Here is a 27,090-nt window from a genome sequence, read left to right as displayed (position 1 = left end):
AGTCAATTTTTAATTTACTCATATTTACAACCGAAAGCACCATTTTCCAGTTAATTATGATAATATTTACATGTAAAATAAATGGCTGCCAATAACATTTCTGGGGATTTATGCCATAAGCTAAAATCCTAGCCAGATAAACAAAAAAATGAGCAATGAGGGGCGACTGAGTGACTCAGTGAACTGAGCAACCAACTCTTGATTCCGGCTCAGATCATGATCTCAGGGTGGTAGGATGGAGCCCCATGCTGGGCTCCACGCTCAGCAGAGAGTCTGACTGACGATTCTCTCCCTCTGCCACCTCCCCACGTGCTTGCTTGAGCACTCTCTAAAATAAAATAAATAAATAAAATCCTTAAAAAATAATCATTGATATATAAAAAATAAGCATTGATATATTCTGTTGATTCAGAAAAAAAATGCTTTCAACAAAAGGTATCTAGCTTTTAAGAGCTCTTACATGTCATAGCCTAACATTACTAGTCTCTTTCCATTATATAAGGTAATTAAATACATCTAACAAAACCTATTACTAATCTGGGTTTTAAATCAAATTAAAGTTTAGCATAAGAATGTCATGCCCCAAACACACCCATTTCTTTTTTTTGTTAAGATTTATTTATTTATTTGACAGAGATCACAAGTAGGCAGAGTGGCAGGCAGCGAGAGAAGGGGAGGGAAGCAGGCTCCCTGCTGAGCAGAGAGCCCCATGTGGGGCTCGATCCCAGGACCCTGGGATCATGACCTGAGCTGAAGGCAGAGGCTTTAACCCACTGAGCCACAGAGGCGCCCTCCCCCAGCCCGCCCTATTTCTTTCTTTCTTTCTTACTTATTTACTTATTATTTATTTATTTATTTATTTGACAGAGAGAGAGAGAGAGAGATCACAAGTAGGCAGAGAGGCAGGCAGAGAGAGAGAGAGAGAGAAGGAAGCAGGCTCCCTGCTGAGCAGAGAACCCGATGAGGGACTCAATTCCAGGACCCTGAGATCATGACCCGAGCAGAAGGCAACGGCTTAACCCACTGAGCCACCCAGGCGCCCACGCCCTATTTCTTTATATGGGGATCACCAGTTTACTCTCAGGCATGAGTTAAAAATAAACAAAAATAACAGTTGTCTGAATACGTCTATTTAAGAAAAGACTGCTCACACTAAACTGACACATTTTTATTTCACTAACAGCATAACTACTATTTACTATTTTGTCAAGAAATAGGCAATTTGGCTTCATTCTTGTAGTAATTAAGATTCCTGGGTATAAACGCTCTAAAGAATAAAAGTAAGGAGAAGTCAATAATCATAACCAAGTAAACAGGAAATCAATTCTGGCCACTGCTTCACAGTAAACTTTCACTGCTGATTTTACACTTACATACGTCATAAAGTATAAATATTCATTCATGTTTAGTAACAGCCAACAATTTAGTTTCTATAATGCAGAGAATGCTTTTAATGATTTCTGTCCATGAAATAATGAGTAGGAGTCTACATGAAGAATTGGGTGGGCACTGAAAGCTGTAAAAATTAGGAGGAAAACAAATAAATCACATACTTCTGCACAAAAGCAGAAGAAACCCTGGTAGTTCATTCAGGGTAGAACCTTTTCTCCGAGGATCCTTAGAGAGTAATTCATTTGGGTGTGCTATGACTTAGTTTTAAAAAGAAACACCACTGCAAACATGCTACACACTTCCCTGTCACACCTATCAGAGCTTTTCATGCTATGATATAAACACAAACATTAGCTACAGCTATGACTTAAGACATAGATATACAAAAGATACTAGGTTACAGGCAAAGATCTTAAATGTATTCTGTTTCTAACTGTGGACCTGCACTAGCTTTCCTAAAACAATCATATAAAAGGCAAAGTCAGGTCTGTATGCTTTTGTGCAACATACATTCTCAGCAATATGTTTCAGCAATATGTTTGCTCTGCTGCAACATTTAAAATAGCAACCCTAACACTGAGTTTACTTCATAAACACAATAGATCAGAGGCACTTCCACAGCAGTTGGAACTGATTTTTTTAATTCTGCTTGCATTTTTAGTTGACAGTGGAAGGAGCAAAGACGTCCCTCCAAATTTCAAGAATTTGTGCTGAGGTATTTTGGGGGAAGCTTAGCCTGCAATTTTTCAGTCTTATCAGAAGATGGTATTTCTGTAGGTGACAGCAAGCCAAAGTATTTTCCCGAAGTCCACCTTAATATTAAACTTAAAACACAGGCATCTTTAGCAGTATACAAAGCAAAAATCCTAAATAATGCATGCCTTCAGGATCAACTTTTCTCATGAAATCTTTGGTAATGTGTCAGATTTTGAAGACCAAAGGCTGACTCTCTTCTGGTGCAGAGTTAAAGAATAAGGACAGGAAAGAAAACTGGAAGTTAGGAGGAGGAAGATGGCAAAAATATTAAAAATATAACTCTACTTTAATAGTGCTTCCTTTGGGTATACAGCAAGACAATACCATTTTGTTTTCCTTAATAAACATTACATTACTATTATAACTTCAATTCAGGTTTTAAAAAAAAGCGCTATTTGTTCGTCATAGATATATAGGAAACATGTGGCAAGAGAAGGGCGAAGGGAAGGAAGGGCTATTTCATTCCTCTGCTGTCACACCACTGCACTGCCTTCTAAAATATCACCTAATAACCGACTTCAAGATTTTTCTCGGATTATACCTTAACTTTTTATCCAGCTCCTAGATATCCTCCAACACAAGAAAAGTTGCCTTCTAAATGTTTACCTCCTGATTATTTCAATTATAACTACTGCTCTACTACCTATCAAACCTCCTCTCGACTCCCAAAATATCGCCTGCAAATAACCTTCACCTCACTGATCCTTATGCCTGTGGGCTTGTCCGCTCTGATGACAGGCTTCAGAGGTAACACATCACTCAATCCACCAAGACGAACAGTTTCCCAAAGCCCTTACTTGCACTTATGGAGCCAAAATTTCATTATCCGGACCAGAATCCCAAATTCATTCCTTGATTTGCTGCTATCCTGGTCTAGGCTCCCCATCTGATCCTTTATGAAAGCTTCTGGATTCTGTCCTTACAACACTGTCTAGGTCAATAATCTCCTTTCTACTTCTTTGACCTACATTCAAGCATTTTTTATCTTTCACCTGAATTACTTTATAAGCCTATTAATTTATCTCCTAACCTCAAGGTTTTTTCTGCTCCATTGTTATCTTCTACAAATCCATGGAATTAATCCAAGGTACAGCTATGATTACTATGATTACTTTACCAAAGATTTCACCAAATCTTGATCAATGATTAATGAATTAAATACAGACTCTTGGTCCTATCCCTCAGAAATACAGGTAAGTCTATTTGGTTACAAAAAAAGTTGCTTTATCCCATTTTTATGGAAAGCTTACTAAAACACAGACGGGTAGATTAATAAAATCAAGGGACAAATAGGATGGATGTGGGAGAAAAACTAGGCTTAACTGGCTATGAAGATACTTAATTTTAACATTTTATGGCTAAGTGAAACTTTTTAACTCCTTTAAAACTTCACAGTCTTGGGGCACCTGGGTGGCTCAGTGGAATAAAGCCTCTGCCTTCAGCTCAGGTCATGATCCCAGGGTCCTGGGATCGAGCCCCGCATCGGGCTCTCTGCTCAGTGAGGAGCCTGCTTCCTCCTTTCTCCTCTCTCTCCGCCTGCCTCTCTGCCTACTTGTGATCTCTGTCTGTCAAATAAATAAATAAAATCTTAAAAAAAAAAAAAAAAAAAAGAAACTTCACAGTCTAGGATACTACTTTTCAGTCATGGGGCAGGACAGCTGATTTACGCTGCATGTAGTACGGCAGAACTCACGGTATGCATTTAAGAGAACCACATACACGTCTGATGAATATATCGATACAGCTGTAATACAGGTAAATGAGGCTACCTAAGAATCAAACCTGGATTGCTCACCATAAAAAAAATGCCCTGAAATAAACCAATGTTTTATTTTTCTTTTAAAATTATTTATTTATTTATTTGAAAGAGACAGAGAATGAGTATGAGTAGGGGTAAGGGGCAGAGGGAGAGGAAGCAGCAGGTTCCCCACTGAGCAGGAAGCACTATGCAATCATGGATTCCATCTCAGGACCCCGAGATCATGACCTGAGCCGAAGGCAAACACTTAACCCACTGAGCCACCATGTAGGCACCCTAAATCAATGCCTTAATGAAGAGTAAAATAATCTAGTGGAAAAAAAAATGTCCCTTGGTCCAGCACTGCCACTTTATTTCATAACCTTTCTCAACTTAAGAAATGTTATCTGATATTACTGATCACTTTTATCAATAGTAAATGGGGAATAAGCATACTGCTTTAAAATGTTAACTCAATTTGAGTTACTACCACCAATAGAAATGTAACAGAGAGGCACCTGGGTGGTACAGATGGTTAGGCATCCAACTCTTGGTTTCAGCTTAAGTCATAATCTCAGGGTGATGATCTCAGAGTCTCAGCGATCTCAGCATTGCTCTGGGCTCTACACTCCGTGCAGAGTCTGCTTAAGACTCTCTCTTCTTCTCCCTCTGCCCTCTCCTCACACTCTCTCTCTTTCTAAAATAACACACACCACTATAGCAATTTTACATCAATCATATGTCTAAAGGATTAATCTTTGTCTTCACCGCTAGACTAAGTTTCAATAGAGCAGGGACCATCTGCTCGCATACACTTTCTTTTTTTTTTTTTTAAGATTTTATTTATTCATCTGACAGAGATCACAAGTAGGCAGAGAGACAGGCAGCGAGAGATGAAGGGAAGCAGGCTCCCTGCTGAGCAGAGAGCCCCATGCAGGGCTTGATCCCAGAACCCTGGGATCATGACCTGAGCCGAAGGTAGAGGCCTTAACCCACTGAGCCACCCAGGCACCCCTGTTCTTATACACTCTTAAAAGAAACAAAATGTAAACAAATAGAAAAACATATCAGTATTCTTGAATAGGAAGACTCAGGATCATCAAGACATCAGTCCCTCCCCAGGTTAATTGTAAAATGTGATACAATCCCAATAAAAACACCATCATTCCCCTGTACCATCAGGGCAAATGAATTGTTTAAAATTCATTTGGGAAGATAATAAAATAAGAATAAACCAAGAAAAGTGGGTCTATTGAAAAAGAACAAGGAAACTATCAAATTTTAAACCTTACTATAAAGTATTTATAATTAAGAGTGTGGTACTGAACAAATCAGGTGAAACTCATGGACAGTGGAACTAAAAAAAAAATCCAAAAAGAGCCAACCACATATGGAAATCACTTGGATCATACAAGTGACTAAAATCCAAACAGGTAAGAATGAAACTGTTTTTAAAAGTATATTTCCAGGTTTTAAAAATTTAAATGTGATTTAATCTTATTTCAAACAACCGTAAAATATAAAGTTTCATCACTCTGTACTCTATAATTTTCTGCATTTATCACTATTTCTAAGGATCTGGCTTAGTTACTGAATCAGAACCATTTTTCACTAATGTTGTAATTATTCCGAAATAAGTCTTGTATAGAATACAAGTCTGCACTCACAAAAGCAATTGAAAATACAAAAGAACAGTGTACGTCCTTTTAAATCTTAACACTGAATAAGCTCTTCTTTAAATACTTCCAGAAAAAGATGATCATGATAACTAATGGAATTGGTTATTACAAAAAGCACAAACGTACTCTTTGGTGAATATCCCCCGAGGGCCAGTGGCTATCCCCTGGCTAGCATCCAGGGCATGTTTTTCCAGAATATTACGGGCAGCTGGACTTAAACGGAACCTAAGAAGAAAACGTGATGATTCAGAAAATCAATAAACACTCATAATTTGAACCAAATATACCTAAACATCAACAATTCTACTGATAATTAGAAAAATAAAAATTTATAATAAAGTTAAAATTATTCCCATAGTCACAGGCAAATAAACTAATCCATACTAATTTGTTTATTTTACCACCCAAACATTTTCATACAAATTTAATTAGTTACTATTTCAAAATATTCTTTTAATAAGAGTATATATTCAAAAGGAGAGAGCTTCTATTTTAACTAATAACTTTTCACATGTCTCCTCATCAAACACATCAATAAGGAACTAACCACACTGCTCCTTCATTTTTTTGTGTGTGGTAAAATTTACAGAAAATTTACAATTTGCATACAATTGAGTGGCATTAAGTACAATTACCCTGTTGTGCAACCATCGCCATCATCCATCTCCAGAATTTTCATTCTCTCAAACTGAAACTCTGTACCTGGTAAACAGTAACTCCCCATTCCTGTCCTACCCCCCTGCACCAAGCAGCTGGCATTCTACTCTCTTTACTAATTTGACTACTCTAGGTAACTCATAAAAGTGGAATCATATTTGTTCTTTTGTAATTGGCTTATTTTACTTTAATTTCTTTAAGATTGTTCTTTTGTAATTGGCTTATTTTACTTTAATTTCTTTAAGATTCATCCACATCATCGTATGTTTGTCAGTATTTCCTTCCTTTTCAAAGCTGAGTAACATTAACATTCCATTCTATGTATATAGCACATTTTGGACACATGGGTTGTTCTCACCTTCTGGCCTCTGTGCATAAGGCTGCTTGCTATCCATGGCTGTACAATTATCAAAGTGAGTTCCTGCTTTCAATTCTTTTGAGTGTGTACCCAGAGAAGGAATTGCTGGGTCATATGGTAATTCTATTCTTAGTTTTCTGAGGAACTGCTGTACTGTTTTCCAAGTGACTGCACCATTTCACACTCCCACCAACAGTGCACAAGGGTTCATCCTCTATATCCCCATCAACACACTATTACTATTTTTAACAGGAGCCAATCCAGTGAATGTGCAGTGGCAGCTCACTGTGACACTGAGTGGCAATTCCCTCATGACTAGTGACACTGAGCACCTTTTTGCATGTTTATTGGCCATTCATGCATCTTCTTTGGACGAAATGTATATTTGAGTACTTTGCCTATTCTAATTGGGTTGTTAGTTTTGTGTTGCTGAATTTTATCACTCATGTATTTTTAAAAGTCATTATTATTTAAATGAAAGCATTTTTATTTCACATATGTCAGGAGAGTGAGTGGCAAAAACTTATGTTGATTGTTAGACATGGAAAGAGATACACCAAATAGTGACACAACTACTAAGTATCTACTTTTCAGGTAAGATGTTTAGATAAAGCAGCAAATACAAAAGACTATACAGTCAGATAAAGAAAATGAGTTAAAGGGGCTAAGTCCTGAACTTTATAACCAAGAAATGGAGAACAAATGTTGTGCTTGCTGTATTTCAGAGAAATAGCTCTCGGTGATGTGGTCTCACTGCTATCAGTCTTCAGATTTTTAAAAAGAAACTGAAATTTTAGATTTCTTAATGTAAGATTAACTACAACCAATGCAAAAATTTATTAAAAAAAAAAAATCACTGTGTGGGCCAACACTGCATAGTTCACAGGTCTGAGGAGGTTTTTTTTGTTTGTTTTGTTTTGTTTTAAGTAGGCTCCACACTGGATGGGGCTTCAATGCAGGAGGCCTGAACTCACGACCCTGACACCAAAACCTGAACTGAGATCAAGAGCCTGATGCTTAACGACTGAGCCACCCAGGTGCCCTAGGTCTGCTGCTTTTTCTATACTACGGGGCTGCACATTAAGTCTCTAGTGATGGATCTTCCAGAATGATGGAAGACATGCCATGATCTCTGCCTATGGAGAAGAGCAGTTAAGTACCTCCATGACTCTACCTTCTGATTTCCATGGTAAATGAAAGAGAAAATAAAGGGAAGTTAAAGCAACACAGCGAGAAATGCTGTGGGGAGGGGGATGGAAATTTACAACTCAGCACTTCAAAATCACTGACAAAAACTGACACTGGTAATGTAAGGAAAAACATTTTAAAATGCTGAAGGATCTATGTTTTAAGTTCAAAAGCGGTACTTAAGAGGACCTTTCTTAAGAACTTTTTCTTATAAAGAAAAAGTAATCTTGTGCAGAGAATATTAAATAAATGAACCTGTTAAAATTTTCCAAATCCATCAATTAAAGCTATGTAAGGCTGAAGTGAAATGGTGTTTACTAAGTCTGTGTGTTATCCAGGACCAAAACTGAGTTCCAGTCTCTGTCAGACATTCGAATGCAATATAGATGTAAAGGAATGCATGTTAGGGTGCCAATTCTATTTTATGTCAGTTATCCATTTAGAACTGGAATTCCCATTACGGTAACTAGAACACAGTATGAAGCCTGGTGTACTGAATTCCATCTTATAATCCTAAAACCTACTTCAAGCTCAAAATGGACACAGACTATTTGCTTTGTTCTCTACCAGGTGAGCAGGGTTTTCATACTACCTGGAAAGTGACAGGTATTCAATAACTGTTTATTGAATGAACAATGAGAGTAAAAGAATCATCCTAGGCCTCAGTTACCTAAGAGAAAAAGGGAAGATCACCTACTTCCTACGTAAGGTGCAGAAATGTTTTAAATATGACAATAATTAAAATATCCTAAAAGCTGCTGTAATTTTTTTTTTTTTTTTAAACATCAGCATCCAAATAAACATACTCACTGCAGTTTTTCCAGTGTGTGTTCCTTTTTGACGGGAGGAGAAATTTGTGGTTCGGGTGGAGGACAAGGCACTGCTGGTTTTGAAGCTGGTGATGGAGGACCTACATCTTTGGGGATTTCAACATGTTTCCAATCTTCTCCTTCTTCAACTAGCAAACCAATTAGTGAACCTAGTCGTATATTTTTAGATCCTTCTTCAACCTGTATTTTAAAAAGAAAATAATTGCAGAGATGGAAAGGCTCATGATCATATGAAATAGTTTAGGTAATTCTGTACTGATTAGAAAGATCTCTTAATTTGAGCTAAAATCTGCTTCTAAGTCAGCCTGCCTCCTCCTTCCACCCACCACTGTCCTTTCTTACTGCTATACCTGCTATACCGCTATACCCCAGGATACCTTCCTTCACTGCTCTTCCCATCCCAGTTATTAATGCTACATCCTGGGAAAACAAAACAAAACAAAACACGAGAATTTCTCCTCTGACAGCTTTCAAATATCTAAGAGCACTCATTACCATCTTCCTTTTGACGTCCAGCCGTACAAATCCAAACCAGGAGACTGTGGTTTACTTCAACTATTTGTCTTTCTCAGATAGCTTCTTGTTACAATAGCTTAGGAATCCCAAGAGCTCACAATGAATTAAGTACCCTAAATTAGTCCTTTTACTAACATTAACCTAATGTAGAATGTATTCTGTAAACTTAGTCTTTAGAAAAAAGCATATGCCATCACAGAAACAGAATTGGTTAACTACTCTGGTTAATGCTGGTTTCTGTCTTTCCTTACACCCAATTTTCCCCATACATATCTATTTACAAAACCTGACAAATAAAATAAAATCCCATGAATTTTTACAAGTACATCAGAAACACGGTGGTGTCTCAGCTAATCAATCTTTCATAGCTAATGTCAATTAAAAGGGTAAGTAAGATTGAATTCTAAAAAAACTTATATGTATTTCAAACATTTCAGCACATTAACTCATAGACAAAGGACTGATTTTTATTTACTTAAAGAAGTTCCTAGGGAAACTTCAGATGACAATGTTTTTAAAGTTCAGTACTGGAAGAAAATGTCATTCCTTTAAAATTTTTATTATTATCTTTCAATTACATTAAATAAAGCTCATTACAGATGTAATTTAATGAATAATAGAATGAGAGGCTGTAGGATGTTCGCTAATATAGTAATTATAACTAAGAACATAACTCTAAAATGGGCTTGACATTTCTGATTAACATTAAATTTGATGCTTATTAGTATGTATGCTATTCTAAAAATAAATAAGGCATAAACCATGGGATTTAGGAAGCTTTTTAAGTTTACTAATTACTGATGGAGAACAGAAATAATGCTTCAGTGAAGCAAAAAACATATATATAAGAAAAAAGTATAGAATATAGGGGTATCTAATGAATTTCAAGCTGTGAAAAAATAATAAACAGCTCAAGAACAATTTGTTTAGCTGTCTGTCAACACACTAAAATAAAAAGCTTTAGTTCTGTGTACTACTCAGAGTTTTTGTACTATTATGTCAAAAAGATGAGTTAATATGATGTTAAATACAAATTTTGTTAAATACAAAAACCAAACTCAACACAGGTCAAGAACGGACTTCAGAGGAGTGCTCTTTGGTAAGCGTTGGAAAGTCTCACCTCAAGGCCCACCCCAACTCCCCAGGCTGGCGGGACTGGGGAGTAGACAGCAACATGGGACAGTAGGACAGAAGCCTGAGGCACCTGCTTCTCCAAACACCCACACATGGGCTGAACTCTATCCCGAGGGACAGACGCCTAGGATGGAGCCTCTTTCTTTACAAGAGACATTCCATTAGGAGGACATGAATCACCTGCAAATGTACTAAAAAAAACAGCCCACCCAAGCTCAGCAGCGTCCCCCGAGGATGTGAGATGGGGGAAGTCGAGAGACAAGATCTGTACAGCAGAAATTCCCAACAGAGAAATTATTTGAGGGAGTTCACTCCATTTAAGGTGGTGGTAAAAAAACTGTGTTTTGATGTGAAGTTAAAAAATAATCAGTAAGTTAAGTATTTTCTTCTGTAAAATTGAATAGTGTGAGAGCTGCTGAGCACAGGAGTGTGCACTGTGGTGAGGGGAGAGAAGCAGACATATGACTGACTGATTGGGTTTGAAACCTTAGTAGATATTTTCCATCATGGCTTCAACCATCGTATAGTTTAAAACTGTCTATATCCTTTAAGATAAACATTTTAACTTAAATGCACAATGAATTTCGGTCTGAAAGGAAGATACATAAGAAACACTGAAGCTGAAACAAATCAATGACAAGTTAAAAATGCAGAGGGGGAAAAAAATGCAGAGGGGGAGCAAAAACACTCATTAAGTCCTTGACTAACAGTTTGACAGTGAAGTGCCAGGCACTGTTCTAGCACTATGTCAACTCACTGAACTCTCCTAACGACTGTAGGAGGTAAGTGATGTTAATATTCAAGTAGAGATAAGGAAACTGAAGCACAGAAAGATTAAAACGACTTGTTCAAAATCGTAAGACCAGTAGGTATCCAAGCCGAGACTCAAATGTAATCTGACATTACAGGTAGCATTCAACACACCAAGTACCAAATCTGTAAACTGCATTCACAGGACCAAAATTATCATACAGCAGTTCAAGATCATGCTCCTATTTAAAAAACAAGCTTAACAGAGAGGAAGATATAGACCATATTACAGTTCAGTCAGCTTTTAATTCAGAGGGAACACAGACTCATCTACCACTTTAATATGTCATTTATCCATTTCAACATGAAAAAATTAGAACTGAGACTATCTCTCATTTAGTAGAATTTCCTTTGAATTTTGAGGGTTATTTTGTCAATTAAAAATGCTATTGTCAAAAAAAATGCTATTGTCTACAGAGAAGAATCAATTGAAGGTCTCACAATGTCCAATTTCAACCATAAACTTTCAAACAATGAAATGCAACTTTGAAGTTGACTCAGGCAATTTAATGAAAAAAAAAAAAAAGGGTGAATGGGACCTAACAATAAAGTCATACTGAAAAAATACATTAAAAAAAATAGATTCTTTAGAAAAACACCAGTGACACAGTATTAGAGTGAGATGCAGCTAAGAAACTGAAGAACATGAATAGTACCAAAAATATTCTTTGTTACTTTTTAATTTTAGGATGATCAACAAAAAGAAGCATTTTTTTTCCTTTTTAAGTAAACTCTCCCGACATGGGGCTTGAACTCATGACCCAGAGATCAAGAGTTGCATGCTCCACCAACTCAGCCAGCCAGACATCCCTAAAGGAAGGACTTCTTAAAATTTTGCTTTAATATTCGTGGATTTTAGTTTTCAGAAAGAATTCTGGGTTTTTTTTGGTTTTTTTTTTTAAGATTTTATTTGTTCACCTGACAGACAGAGATCACAAGTAGACAGAGAGGCAGGCAGAGAGAGAGAGGGAAGCAGGCTCCCTGCTGAGCAAAGAGCCCAAGGCGGGACTCGATCCCAAGACCCTGAGATCATGACCCGAGCCGAAGGCAGCGGCTTAACCCACTGAGCCACCCAGGTGCCCAAGAATTCTGTTTTTGAAAATGATTTTGAAAAATAATGGTCTATCAATGCTATAAAAATCAATGAATGTTTTGACAGTCAGTACATTAAAATGTCAAAAAATTATGTACATTTAAATAATCTTAAGGTCATACAACCTTTTCATCCCCAAAAGTATCCTGGTTTGTAATAAAGTCAAACAAGACAATCTTTAATAAATTCTTCAAATAGGAGTTCCTGGGTGGCTCAGTCAGTTATGCACCTGACTCTTGATTTCAGCTCAGGTCATGATCTCAGGGTTGTGAGATGGAGCCCTGTATTAGGCTCCACACTAGGCGTGGAGCCTGCTTAAGATTCTCTCCCTCTCCATCTGCCCCCCCCCCAAAACAAACAAACAAACAAAAACCCCAAATATGTCATCCTAATATTCTACTTTATTACCATCACTTAAAATGCCTGCTGAATTAATTTAAGACTAAGCTTATGAATGGATACATGTGTAAAAATTTAAGGTTTTCTGTACAATTTACTAGTAATTAAGTAAGAGTTTAACAACTTTCTCATTAGCTGAACTAAACTGGAAATAAATCCTAAAATTATCTACACTGAGAGCAATTATTCTTTATTAACATTATTAAAAGCTTCTAAGCTTTTTTCTGATTCTAACTGAAACATAATAAATATTATTTCATATAAAATGGAAATCGGATGCAAAACTTACGAATGAGAACAAAGAGATATGAAACTGGGCAGGGGGAGGGGAAGAATACAAAGTCCTTTCAAACACTAGGCAAACAAATCTCCATGAAGAACATGATAGCTAAAATTTCTGATGGTTTAAAAAATGTGTGCAAGCTAAAAACTAGAGCTTTCTATTATCACTTGCCTTTTAATTTGATTAATCTCCAAATCCTTGATTCTGAAAGTAAAGATCTCGTATAAGTATTCTTATTAAAATCAGTTGATATGTACTCATATGAGAACTGTTCCACAATGAAAGACAAAGGTGCAACCTGCATGGAGGTGGGAGGGCTGAGAGTAGAGAGGGGTGAATGACTAAAAACCCCAGGGATATCACCGAATATCACTTTGATTTTTTTTCTCCATAAAACGGTTACATTGTGACATGCATATACTCCCATTCCTATTATTCAAAACGCATGTGGAATAATAATAAAGCCATAAAGCCCTAAAATACACACACAATCTTTTCTTTGGCAAGGAAGTAGCCATTTGTGCAGCTAAAGCCCTTATTAATCATACGCTCCCCTCAGCCCCCTACCTTTTTAGAGCATTAGGGCCCAGAGAAATAGGCACTACTGACCTCTAATACTGCTAGCAATTTGAAATGCATTACTAAGCAGCTAAGTGGGAAAAGCTATCAATTCTGGAAGCCTTTCATAGTCAAACAATCCAGAGCCAGGGCCAAGAACACAGCTTGCCAAAAGCATTCACAATAAAATGTAGCTGGGTTTATTACATATGGTAATTCAAACAATCTTTCCCTTTTTTAAAACGCTGCATAAATTAGTTGAAGAAACTATTCTTGGTATGAATATTTATATTTTCCTCATTAATTTTACTTTTCATTCATATTTCCTCCAAGGAAGTATTTTCAACACTGTTAATAATGTAGATGACAAGTAAAGGAAGTTTGATAATTAGAATTTAAAAAGCAGCATATAAATGATGAAAAGAGGGAAAAGGATTTTCTAGTAAGAAACACGAGTGAAAAACCCTGTCTAGATCTACATCTAATTAGACTATAACATTTGGGTGAAATGTACAAAGGAAGGTGCTGTATCCATTCCCAAAACAGAGGAGAGCCGGTATCTCAGAATTAAAAACATATCAACAATGGACTTCGAGCAGATGTGCAAACCAAACTACAGAGGCATGAATGGATATTTACTGTTCAGTTGCAAACAACCAATACAAATTATTAGATAAACATACAGATTGACATAGGGGCTAATGGTCACCAAGAGCTGAGTAAGTAATTATAATAATAATGAAAGTAGCAATATTTATTGATGCTTGGTGGGTGACAAGTCTTGTAATGAGTGTATATGTATTATCTCAATCTCTACTACTGCTCCATGGTGCATATATTATTATTGACTCTATTTTATTATGAAGAAAAAGGCACACAGAGGTTAAAGAGTTTGCCAATCACGGGGCACCTGGGTGCCTCAGTCAGTTGAGCATCTGACTTTTGGTTTCAGCTCAGGTCATGATGTCAGGTTAGTGAGATCAAGCCCCAGGCTGGGTTCCACGATCAGCATGCAGTCTGCTTGAGATTCTCTGTCTCCTCCTGTTCCTCCCCCTGCTTGTGCTTTCTCTCTCTCCCTCAAATAAACAAAATTTTTTAAAATAAATTTAAAAAGTACAATTAAAAATGATAAAAACATACTATGTAGATATAGATGAAACAACACTATAAATACAGTGGTAAAAATAAAAGGAACTTCACACTTAAGAGATCTTTATCCCGTTGAAGATAATCAAAATAAAAACTTACCACTATTTTGGCCAAGATGCCATCATCACTTGCATCTAAGGTAACCACAGCCTTGTCAGTCTCTATTTCACATAAGGCATCTCCAGCACTCACAGCTTCACCTACAAAACAAGACTGGGTTTGTTTTGTTTTTTAAAATATGAATGTTAATTATGTGGGCTGGAGTGTGTGCTAAGTGCATAAAACATGAATAATGAATACCAAAATATCTGGTAGCTAGCTCTGGGCTGTAGAACTACAAGTAATTTTCACTGTGTATGTGAGTGGGTTTGCATGTGTGTATGGTTTGTTGTATTTTCCAAAAGCTCTGTAATAGACATAAACTACATTTGTTATAATAAAAATAGCAATTACAAAAGATTATTAACAGATATTAAAAATGAAATCACATTTTAGAAACAATAGCAATGAATGCATAGACTCTTTAAACAAATCAATTCCCGACCTATTCCTTTCTTTTTAATATAGTTTGACTATTACTCCACAAGGAGAAAAGTTTTACAATTAATACCACTTCTGGGTTAACACTGTAGCATAAATTCAGAAACCCTGTTGGCACTGCAGAGCATAAATAAATAAAGCATATTAAACAAAAAAAGACAATGTCAAAGACACAACTGAGGTCAAATAAGAAACATTTCTGTACAACAGAAACAATATGGAAACTCAAAAATGTTGAGCAAGACCTGACTTGCTGTTTCTGGATCTAGAAGCAGGTGAGGGTGGAGGGGCTAGGAAGGGGGAAAGGTTAGCAGGGAGAATGCAGTGGTTTCCTTTGGAATAAAGAAAACGAAAAGTGATTTGCTGCAGACATGGTTGCAGATCAGAATGTCCTCTTAAAGCTTGGGCTGGGTCAGTTTTTCTACTCATAGTAGAAGCCAATAAAGGGGGCAATCAAGACCTGTAGAGTAGGATTATGGCTTTAATCAGAACTGTAGGTCTAGGAAGGTAGGGAATAAAACACTACCTCAATACCAGGATCTGAGCCAAGCCACTCTCTGGCTCCATTACTGCATCTGCTGATACTTCCAGTATCAACAGCAAAATTCCTAGACTGGGGGTGGGGAAAGGAAGAGTGGGGGGCAGGTGGAAAAACACTGAAACACAAATAAAAAGTCTTTTAAAAGAAAAAGAAGGAAGGAAGGAAGGAAGGGATAGTTAGTTCCAAAACATTTTAGGAAATTTAATGCTAAGAAAGAAAACCACAAAACCAATAATGGAAACAGAAATTTATTTCAGACGTAATTCATTCAGTGCAACCTGCCAGAGATTTTTAAGTAAGTATTCCGAGGATGTTCAGAAATACAAATGAAGGTAAAAGATCCATCATGAGAACAAGAGATAAAAAACAATGTACAGAAATGAAACAAATGACATCACATATGAAGGAAAAACCTAATTAGAAATCTTGGAAATGAAAAATACAGTCATTGAAATAAAGAGAAACAATCAATGGGATATATTCTAGACTGGACATAGTAAAGTGAATTAGTAAATTAAAGGCAGCATTAAGAACTACCTGAAACTTACTACGTGCAGAGAAGATTAAAAATAGAAGAAAGCAGATTGAGAGAGAGAGAGAGACAGAGTGAGGTTGCAATGTTTGTCTAATGGATTTTCCAAGAGAAGACTGGAGAGAATAATGGAAAAGCAATACATGAGAAGATAATTGCTGAGAATTTTCTACAATGGAAAATACATATCCTCAACATGAAAGAGCTCTGAATGAGTTTAGAGCATTGTAAACTACACTGTATTGACTAGGAAGGGGCACTGGAAGCCTTGTAGCTTGCTGGCAATATTATTAATCTTGACTAGGTGGTGGTAACCTGGTTATACGTGTATGTAAAAATTAATTGAGCTCATATTTCCTAAAATTTATACCTCACTAAAAAAATTAAGCAGAAAAAAAGTATTAAGACTGTATGAATCCACATTACATACACTGCAGTGAAATACCATACAATAATTCTATACAATAAAAACAACCTTAAAATCTATCAGAGGAATATTAAGCAAGATTATGTCAATGGAAATGACAGAGAGCATACTTCTCAGAAGCTGTAATAAAGGTCAGAGACAATGGAGTAATATCTTCAAAAAGTTGAGGAAAACTAACTTTCTAGAATGTTATACACAACCAAACCATCATTCAAGAATAAAGGAAAAGTGGGGCGCCTGGGTGGCTCAGCCAGTTACGTGTCTCACTCTAGATTTCAGCAGGTCATAATCTCAAGGTTGTGGGCTGTGCCATTGAGCCCTGTGTCAGGCTCTGCTCTGTGTGGAACCTGCTTAATATTCTCTCTCTCTCCTCCTCCTCTGCCCTTATTCCATCCTTTCTTTCATTGAAAAAAAAAAGAGAGAGAGAGAGAGAGATACTAAAGGAAAAGGATTCTTTAGACATAAAAGGCTAAGAAATACCACCTACTGATGAGCTATTAAAAAATGCAGTTCATTACGAAGAAAAATGGACACAGGAGGGGGTCAATGGACTACATGAAACAAGTTACTACAGAAATTGATAGAAGGGTAACTATGAATCATTTAAAAGCTAATTTCCGAGGGTTTAAAAAATGTAAAACTCAAACTCTAAAAAACAATGAGCTGGATAAGAAAACGTTTAGTTGATGGTTAGAGCATGCAAAGAACTTTTGATACAAATAGGCAGGAAAAATGCTAAATAACTCTAGATTTTATTACCAAGACTTAAATATGCATCCAAAATACTTAATGATGTACACCCCCCAAAGTAGAAATATATTCTACAGCATTCCGCAAAGCAGAGGAAAAATGAAATAAAAACTATCATCCAACTGAAGACAGACACGTGGAAAAGAAAAAAATTAAAAATACACCGAAATTGTAGAAATAAGTCCAAATGTATCAGTAATTGTAATAAATATAAATAAATAGATTAAAACAACCTACTAAAAGCAGCAGCAATTACCCAAATGAATAAAAAAAAAATCTGGATAAATGTGGCTTACAGAGAATAAAAATATAGGTACAGAGAAACATGTAATATACAAATACACTCCCTCCCACATATACCAAAAATAGCTAATTCAGCAGTATTCATAGGCACACTCAATAAAAGAACATGAAGAAAAATCTAAAACATTACGATAAATATACTCTGGAAGGAAGTTCACTGTACAGAAACTATACTGTACACCAAGATGGTCACATAGATGGTTATATTATCTTCGGTTAAAACAGTTTGGAACCGCCAATATAAACTATTTTAATGGAATCAACATTATCTGTTAGATGATATTTATGAAACACCTAAAAGGAGATTATTGGCCTAGCCCCAAAGAGATTTTTCTACTCAGAAAATATTTATTGAGACGCCTGGGTGGCTCAGTGGATAAGCCGCTGCCTTCAGCTCAGGTCATGACTGGGATCGAGCCCTACATCAGGCTCTCTGCTCTGCGGGGAGCCTGCTTCCTCCTCTCTCTCTGCTTGCCTCTTGCCGACTTGTTATCTCTGTCTGTCAAATAAATAAATAAATCTTTAAAAATATATATATTTATTAAAAATGCTCTAGGGCGGGCGCTTGGGTGGCTCAGCGGGGTAAGCCTCTGCCTTCAGCTCAGGTCATGATCCCATGGTCCTGAATCGAGCCCCGCATCGGGCTCTCTGCTCAGCAGGGAGTCTGCTTCCTCCTCTCTACCTGCCTCTCTGCCTACTTGTGATCTCTGTCAAATAATAAATAAATAAAATTTTTAAAAAATGCTTTAGGGCACTGAGGATACGGCAGTGGTGGGGGGAGGTTAAGATTCTAACCTCAAACTTGCTTACTATCTAGTGACAATTAACAGGAGATTATGGTGGGATTAGGTCAAGTTAGGATGCCAGAGGAACATCCAGGAGGGATATTTAATTTAGTTTTTGCAAGATGAAAAGCTTCCTAAAAAAAGAATATTTATTTATTTACAGAATTATGTGTATTATATACATACTATTATTTATACATATAGATAATCTGAGCCTGAAAAGATGAGAAGACAATCAAGTAAAGCAGTGATCCAAGCAGAAGGCAAAACATACCCAAAGCCCAGGAGGCAAAAGAGAACAGGAAACTTTGGAGGAGCTGGCTAATAGTACCTGAGAGAAGCAATGAGAGGTTAGGCTGGTGAGGTAAGCACAAATCAGACCCAAACGGAACTCTGTATGTCACACAGAGAAAGCAGATTATATCATCTTATACACTTCACAGATGTTTTCATAGTTAAAATAGATTGTAATTCAAAAAGAAAAAAAATCATACCCTTATGTTTCTGTTGTAACCGTGGAAAAAACAACTGAACTAGGCAACCTAGCAATTAAATACATCTTCTAGACACCTAGAAATTCTCCCCATAAGAAAACAGTAAAATGTTTTATCAATTATGCTCACCTACTGCAAATTCCAAACACCCTTTAAGAACCATAGATAGGCGCTTGCACACACACACACACACACACACACACAGAAACAAACCATAGATCAGCTATCAATCAATCTAGATGACTTTGTTCCTATGTTCCTTTGTTCCTTTGTTCCTATTCCAGAACTCCCACAACAGTTGTAATTAATTTGAAATGAATCACAAATTGCATTCTAAAATGTCATGTTGCTACTGTTACTTTTTGTTTTCAATTAAAAAACTGCAGTAATTTCACAAATCCTCATGTCATTATAAAGTATACACCAAACTATCATTTATATTTCGTTTGGTTCTAACATTTGATTTGTGGCATGCTCCTAACAGTTAATAGCTCAGGTAGCCTATTTCCTTTTTATGGTGTTTTAACTGTATATACACCTATTCATGTTAACACATATAGCTGCTATATGAGTATGGCAAGAGAGAGAAAATGGAAAGAAACATAGAAAAGGATCAATCCTTTACACAGTGAACTTTCCCCAGAAACCACAGCAAAGTTTGAAACATCGCGTTACTACATAAGGGCACATTATCCCTAATTTTATGAAACTAAGGTACTAGCTATCGATAAGTGAACATAACGTAAATACCAAAAGAAAATTTTGAGACTAATAAAAAGCCATGATGAGTCTAAATAGCCTCAGTTTTGGCCTCAAATAACAAGTTAGTGCTATAATTGAGAAAAGCTGCAAAGCAGAGTTGTTACAAGGAACTTTTCCAACTCAGACATAGGTCTGATTCTGTGCTCTGACACAAGTAATCTTGACCAAATTAGTTAATGTCTTTCTCAGGAAGGTTTTGAAAGCCTAGCTGTTAAAGAAAGATCATGGAACTAGAAATGTTAGGTTAACTCTTCATATATATCTTCAAACACTCCACAAGATCTTAGATAAAAACATTGGTATGTTATTGAGAACCATTAAGAACCAGGACTCATTCTCACTCTCTATCCCGTACTGTCCTTTCAAAGAGATCATTCAACACCCATTAGTATATAAGGCATCATACTAAGCACTGGTTATCAACACGAGAAGACGTGGTTCTGTCCACAAAGAGTTTGTAGTCCAAAGGAGAAGGCCGAGAAGCCGAGAGAATATCATGGATGGTGTGAGGTGATAGACGGTTCCTCAGCTGCCCTGTTGCAGGAGATGGCAGCTTTGCAGTGTCCCTGCCCCATCTCCTCGTGGCTTATGTCAGCAGCCGAGGTGGAGCGGGCCCGGAGCGAGAGTGCGGGCCCCAGGAGGGGCCAGAGCAGAGGCCCGCCCGGGGGCCGCTCCCCAGCACCGAAGCCAGCATCATCGTTGGATCCTCTGTCCAGATGGGCAGCTGCTGGAGCTGAGGCCTGGAGTTCCAGAGGTTTCCCTTTCTCTTTTTAAATTCTGGGTATGAAGTATAGTCTTGATAAAACACAATGGTCATGCTTAAGAAGTAAATAACAGCCTGTGACTTTAACAAAATAATTTTGTCCTGCCAAAAATTAAGAATAAAAGTCTTTATTCAAAAGGTATAAAGGTGTACATGGTCTTGGTAATGGGGAGAGCTAGCTTTTATCTGTAAGACCAAGTAAATCACATCTCCGTAAGAAAAAAACCTTTTCTCAGTACTAAGCTGAAGCATAATGACAGCTATGATTTGAGAAAAATAATTCAATGGTTTATACAACAAATACTTACTGGTTGAGTATGTAAATGACATTGTACAAGACAGTAAGGTAAAAAAATAATAAAATCGGATAGACCAGCTTCATGAAGTTCTTAATGAGACCAAAGAGTACAAACAAGCAGGCCATGGCCATCCCACCCAATCAGGGCTTACAGCAGTGTGGGAAGACAAAGGAGGGGCCTCTAGTCAGTGTTTGTGAATCCTGTTCACCTCATCATACACACACAAAATATTATTTGCATGACCAAAGACCCCAGATAACTGTGCTCCTGGGCTATCTGAGGCTATGCCCTGAGAGCTAAAGGCAGGAATAGCAGTTACCAGAAGGAAATGGCTGGGCCAAGCCAACCTCCCTTACATCCTCCTGACCCTTTACATTTTATTATGTTGCCTTTCAAGTGCTCAGCACACAGGTAGCTAGGGGTCACCCACTATATGGGACGGGGCAGACACAGAACATTTCCATTGCCACACAAAGTTCTACTAAATAAAGCGGCCATCAGTAACTGCATCCAACAATTCTAAAATCCTGACATGATAGCAATATTAACAATAAATGTAGAAGAGCACAGAAGGAGTGCTGTTCAATACTGAAAGGAAGACATTGCTGACACATGCTATGGCATGGATGAACCCCAACATCATGCTAAATGGAAGAAGCCAGTCACAAAAGACAACACCTTATAGGAGTCTATTACATAAAATGTCCAGGAAAGGCAAAATTGTAGAGCCAGAAAGCAGATCACACTACGGATGGGAGAAAGAATTGACTGCAGTCAGGCACCCGAGATCCTGTAGGTGACAGAGATGTTCTGAAAAACTGGACGGTGATGTCACACAACTCTTTCTACCTAACTAAAAACCATGGAATTGTGCACTTAAAATGAGCAAAATTTATGGTATGTAAACTATACCTCAATAAAGCTGCTAAAATAGTAACAGACTGAAAAAAATGGTGAAGCTATTTATGAAACACATGTTTCAACAGTTTTCCATTCTAGCACCACAAACATGGATACACATCCCCAGAAATAACAGATGTGGGAGCTCTTCTTCAGTAGAATTCAGAGACCCATGTGATTCCCCAAAGGTACCTTGTAATTACACTTTCAATAGGGAAGAACTCCTTCAACACAGTTTTACTTCAGAATTATACACTCTACATTAATGAGATGTTGTCTAAAGACTTATACCAAAGCTACTTGAGAGTCACAGTTTCCAGTCACATGACAGGAGGAATGTCCACATAACATGACAGTCTCTGAGGGCAGCAGCAGCAGCCAACATCACTGAGGAAGCCCGCGCTACGTTCCAGACACCGTGACTAAGGAAGTACTTTGTGCGACTACCTCCACCAACTTTTCTTCCAGTATTTCATGGTATGCCCTGACATATCCCAAGAGAGAAAACAGTGTTTTTCATACCCTTAAATATTCTCTCACAAAAGGGCGGACACACGACTATTTTCTTCCTTTTGTTATTTTAACAGATTTGATTTCAACTGACAAAAAAATAAGCTATATCCATGCTCATTAAACTGAAAATATCTGAAGCACATTTTTCCCTCCAAATAACAAACTTATAAAAAAAAGATGTGGAACTAGAGTTCAGTTTACCTTTCAAGAGATTCTGACATTGTACATGTTACCTATCACTTTTGAAGTATCTTCTCCACCAATTTTAAAATGCATATCCTTTACTTAATCCCAGACTAAAATTAAGTGTTATAACATTCATTAGAAAACTGCTTTGTTAACATTCATTAGATCAACAAAAATGGGAAAAATTTATATATTACTGTATATTTCCAAAACTGACAAAACAAAATGAAATTGAATTATCATAGAATTCTAAAAGTAGGAATATTACCTTAGATTTTAACTAGTTCGACTCCTGGATATTTCATGGCAAAGTGGGAACCCCAAAAGACAAACTGTGATTCTCAAGCCAGAGTTCCTTTCATTGAATCTTTATCACCTTCGCTTAAAACATACACCTTCCCAATACCCCTTCAAAGCATCCTAATAATAGTTGTGAATTAAAGGATCTCAAAGTTTCAAGAAATCATTAAAAGTCTGTAAAGCTGAACTGCTATCCATTAAAGGTTATCAGATCATTAGCCTTAAAAATAAACTAGATTTATAATTAGGTAAACACTGTTTTTTTTTTTTTTTTCATTCAATCCTCTTAACATTTGAAGGTCTAAACTCATTGTTTCAAATAACAGTGACTGCATTAAAAAGCATTAAAAAGATCTCAAGATCAAATTTTTTTAAAACACAGCTAATAAAACAAAATGGTATACATAAAATTTGATACAAGAACTGAAATGTTTTTAATACAGAATGACTGAACCAAGTTATCATAAACGTATCAAGCCCCACACATACGTAAATGTATAGTCACATGTGTACTGTACATAAATGTTAATGAAAAGGAAGACGGTGAATTACTAAAGACCAAAGATTTCAATTACTCTCAATTATTTATAGTATATTAGTAAAGGAACATTTCTCTTCAGTTGGCAGAACACAATTTGAAGAGCAACCTTCAGGGAAACATGCTCCAGGGGCTTACAGCATATCCTGGTTTGTCCTATGTGAAAATAGCACATTGTCATCAAAAGGAAAAAAGAACAGAATGATGAGACCTTATGTCTGCTGGCTCTTCATCATACTCTCTGTATTCTAATGGATGTGAATAAGTTATCAGGCTACCAGTGAGCTAGAAGTCTGAAAGATAAATGTGGTCCAAAGAATCCTTCTTATCTACTTGCCTCAAAATGTGAAAAAATTTAATCTTTTTATAATAACTCTAAAAGGCTGTTCTGTGTCTGAATCATTATGTAATGACAGCAACACTCTGTCATATTGAATGCGGAAACAGCCAAAGCTCTGTAATTCATCAGGAAAAAGACACCTAAAAATAGATTCCAATTGATTACATTATTTATAAAGGTGAAACTTCCTTAGATACTGGTAATTATTTTAAAAGATAGCAGCCATGCAGAGCCAACTGCTCAGAGTACTTTCTAATGAAGTGCTGGCTCTTTCATTTATGTGATCTGTGTCCTCCTCAAATTCTAGAAAATTCTCTGCCACTTTTGCCTTGAATATTACCTTTTCCTCATTCAATTTTTTCTCCTCCTAGAATTACTGCTATTGGATTACTGGGTGATTTTCATTTTATTCCTCATGTCTCAACTTCTAGTTCATATTTTCTACTGCTTTATCTCTCTGGGTTGCATGCAAACTTATTTTCTCAGGTTGAACTTCTGTTCACTAATTCTTTGCTCAGTTACACTTTAATCCAATCTTAAGTTTTTTGTTTTCTTATTTTAGAGACAGTATTTTTCATTCTTAGAAGTTCTGTTTGTCCTCTTCAAATCTGCCTAAACTTTTTGGATTTTTCTTTTCAGATTTTTTTTTTCTTTTCAGATTTCCAATTCCTTCTCTTACATGTGTAGTCATTTCAAACAGACAGTTTTATGTATATAGTAATTCTAATTAACTGAAGTTCTTGTAGGTCTGGACCTGCTGCTTGTTATGTCTCATGCCCTTTGCTCCTAAAAGACTGCTTCCATGCATATTATTAAATTAAAGACTATGAACTCTTCGTAAGTGGGACTTTATCTAGTAATCTTGTACGGCTTGGACTGGACACTGTGTCTTTCCAAAATAATGGCTTCTGCTAGGTAATCCAAAAATATTATCAGCTCAGAACCACTTTATCTCCACTGTGGGTTCCCAGAAAACGCAAGTATTATAAATGTGGACCTCAAAGCCTCATGAGGCAGGCTATGAAAGCAAATTTTCAAGGGAGTAAGCATTTTTTATTCCACAGAGATCTCAAGTCAAACAAATGAATTCACCTGTTATCTATGATATGGCATTCAATTCCATCCATACAATACTGATGACGCTCAAATTTCTATCTCTAAGTCAGTCTTCACTCATAAACTCCAAATCCTACAACGAATCATCTATTCAATACCTTGGCTTCAATGTCTAACAAGCATCTCAAATTTACCATATCAAAGCCTAAACCTAACTTCTTGATTTCCCCTCCTCCTGCTCTCTCCTTCTTCCCTCAAAAACACCTGTGCCTAATCTCATTTATTCTTTCCATTTCCGGTCACCACGGGGCACATGGCTCCTATTCCTACTCACCACTGTGGGTGCTGCTAGCGTTTGATGATTCCCCTTTCTTGTATTTTAAGTACCACCTACCATTAAGAAATTTGCTTTATAATTTTCTATTTAGTAGTGAGCAGAAGCCTTACCCCATTGCTTAGATGGTCATAGTGACTGAAAGTCCTCAGGGACCTTTCCAATGTGAGTGGGAAAAGGGGGCGATTAAATGACTTAGAGTTTGCTCTTGACACTAGATTGCCGTTAGGACCTCTCCATTCCGTGTAATGCCACAACAAGGCTCAAGAAAGCACATAGAAATCACTTCCTATAAAATAACCATGAGTGTGGCTATATCTTGGTTTTAGGATAAAGACCTTCACAACCTGACAAACTGATGACTAGTATTTAATATCCTTCCTATAATCAATATGACATCACACACACTATGCCCTTAATGCAGCCTGAACTACTTACTATTGCCAAAACACATGTCATGATACCTCACTTCCAACACTTTGCCAAAATGTTAACATTACCCAGGATGGCCTTTCACACCTTTTTATTTAAAAAAAAAAAAAAAAAAAAAAACCTACAAGGGCCAGGTCAAATAGTACCTCATCTCCAAAGCTTAGATCCCTGTCACATTTCCTGCTTTTGGCTTTTTCTTCCCCTGCCAATATATTTACTGATCAACCACTAACTGTGTTGCTGGGTGTGTTCCAATTATATGCTAGTCATAAAAGGAAAAGAAGACTATCAAGACATTCCCCACTGAGCAACAGAATTAAGTAGTGTTTCCAACCAGATGTGGTATCTAACATAGCAAGAACCAGTCATAGTCATCTACACAGCCTCACTGTACCACACCTCCTAACCTCCATATTGGTCTAATCCCTAGTCCCAAGTTCCTGCTGTGAGGTCCATTTTGTAACCTATCTTGCTGTGTTACCTAGCACCCCAATCTCCCTCAAAGAACTGAGGCCTCCTTGTAAACTCTCAAGCTTATTTGGCTACGGTTCAGAAGTAAATACTTGTAGTCTTCTTCCCAATCCCCATATCTCTCATCATTGGCAAAAGTGAAACCATGAATGGCTCTATCTCCTGGAATCAGAGGATAACTGTCAGACTGAATTCTCGTCCACTGCCTAAACTCTCTCAATGTTATTTTATAAGTGCTAGACTGGACCACTCAATACCAGAATTTGCCTGGATAACATCTGTGTCCACCAAGTCACATACAAGTCCTTGCCAGGGCTAGTCTCTGGAATCAGATATGGCATCCCAAGTCACGTCATACTAAGCTTTCCTCTTTCAGTTTTTAACACTTGATTCATCATTTTTCAAGCTGAAGCATAATAACGGCTGTGGGAACTCACATGGTCCATTTCTCTGCATATCTAACAACCTCTTTCCTCCACAAAAGTTAAACATGTTGCAGAATGAGTAAAGCAGAGGGAAACACAGCTACATCAAGTGCGGAAGGAAGCTGTCCCCAGTCAATACCTGTACCGGGGAAGGTTACTCTACTGCCACATGTGGCAATGACCAGAGGTGGTGGGTGGGGAGAAAGCATCAACCAGAAATACAAAGTCTCCTTCTCCAGATGGCTTCACATTAATCATTCCTTTGTCCCTCTGTATGATGGAGGCATAGTAATACATTTCACAATCTAGTAGGGCTAGAATCCTTCTCTACTGCTCTTGAGAGTTTTCTCTATTATTCTTATTTGTTCTTGCCAATGAAATTTATAATTATCTTGCTTAGCTTCAGGAAACACACACACACACACACACACACAAACACACAGATAGCATTGTCATAAAATCACAAATTAACTTAAGGGGATCAACAAATTTATGATGTTGACACTAAAAACTAAGTATAAAAACTAAAATTCAGAAAAACATGTCTCAAAATATTTAACCATTCTCTGCTTATGAAAAGATAATAGGTTGAACCCAGAAAACCTTCCCTACATTATATATTACCATGGGAAAAGTTTATTTGAGCAAACTTAAAATAACAAGCGGAGGATGTGATTTATTTCATGTGTTGTATAATACAGCTGATTAGAAAAGAACCCCAAACAACGGAATAACACAGGGCATTAGTAGTGTACTTGCTCACCTTCCTTTTTCAGCCATTTCACAATGTTTCCTTCTTCCATGGTAGGAGAGAGCGACGGCATCAGTATCTTAATGGGATCAGCTGAAAATGAAAAAG

General features: G+C 37.0%; 1 protein-coding gene across 2 annotated transcripts in view; it reads right to left on the bottom strand.

The window, feature by feature from the left end:
• PDHX (pyruvate dehydrogenase complex component X) overlaps nt 1-27,090 on the bottom strand; it is a 69,518-nt gene that overhangs the window by 24,814 nt on the left and 17,614 nt on the right. For both annotated transcript variants that reach the window (XM_082748947.1, XM_082748946.1), the window contains exons 2-5: nt 26,995-27,075; nt 14,640-14,740; nt 8,579-8,778; nt 5,692-5,790 (exon numbers count right to left, since the gene is read on the bottom strand). In XM_082748947.1, the coding sequence (XP_082605073.1) occupies nt 5,692-5,790; nt 8,579-8,778; nt 14,640-14,740; nt 26,995-27,055 (461 nt within the window). In that variant the 5' untranslated portion in view covers nt 27,056-27,075. The remainder of the gene's footprint in view (nt 1-5,691; nt 5,791-8,578; nt 8,779-14,639; nt 14,741-26,994; nt 27,076-27,090) is intronic.

Source organism: Mustela nivalis, assembly GCF_964662115.1.
Source record: "Mustela nivalis genome assembly, chromosome: 9".
NCBI lineage: Eukaryota > Metazoa > Chordata > Mammalia > Carnivora > Mustelidae > Mustela > Mustela nivalis.
The sequence above is the reverse complement of the archived record's forward strand: the minus strand, read 5'-3'. Positions and strand labels throughout refer to the sequence as shown.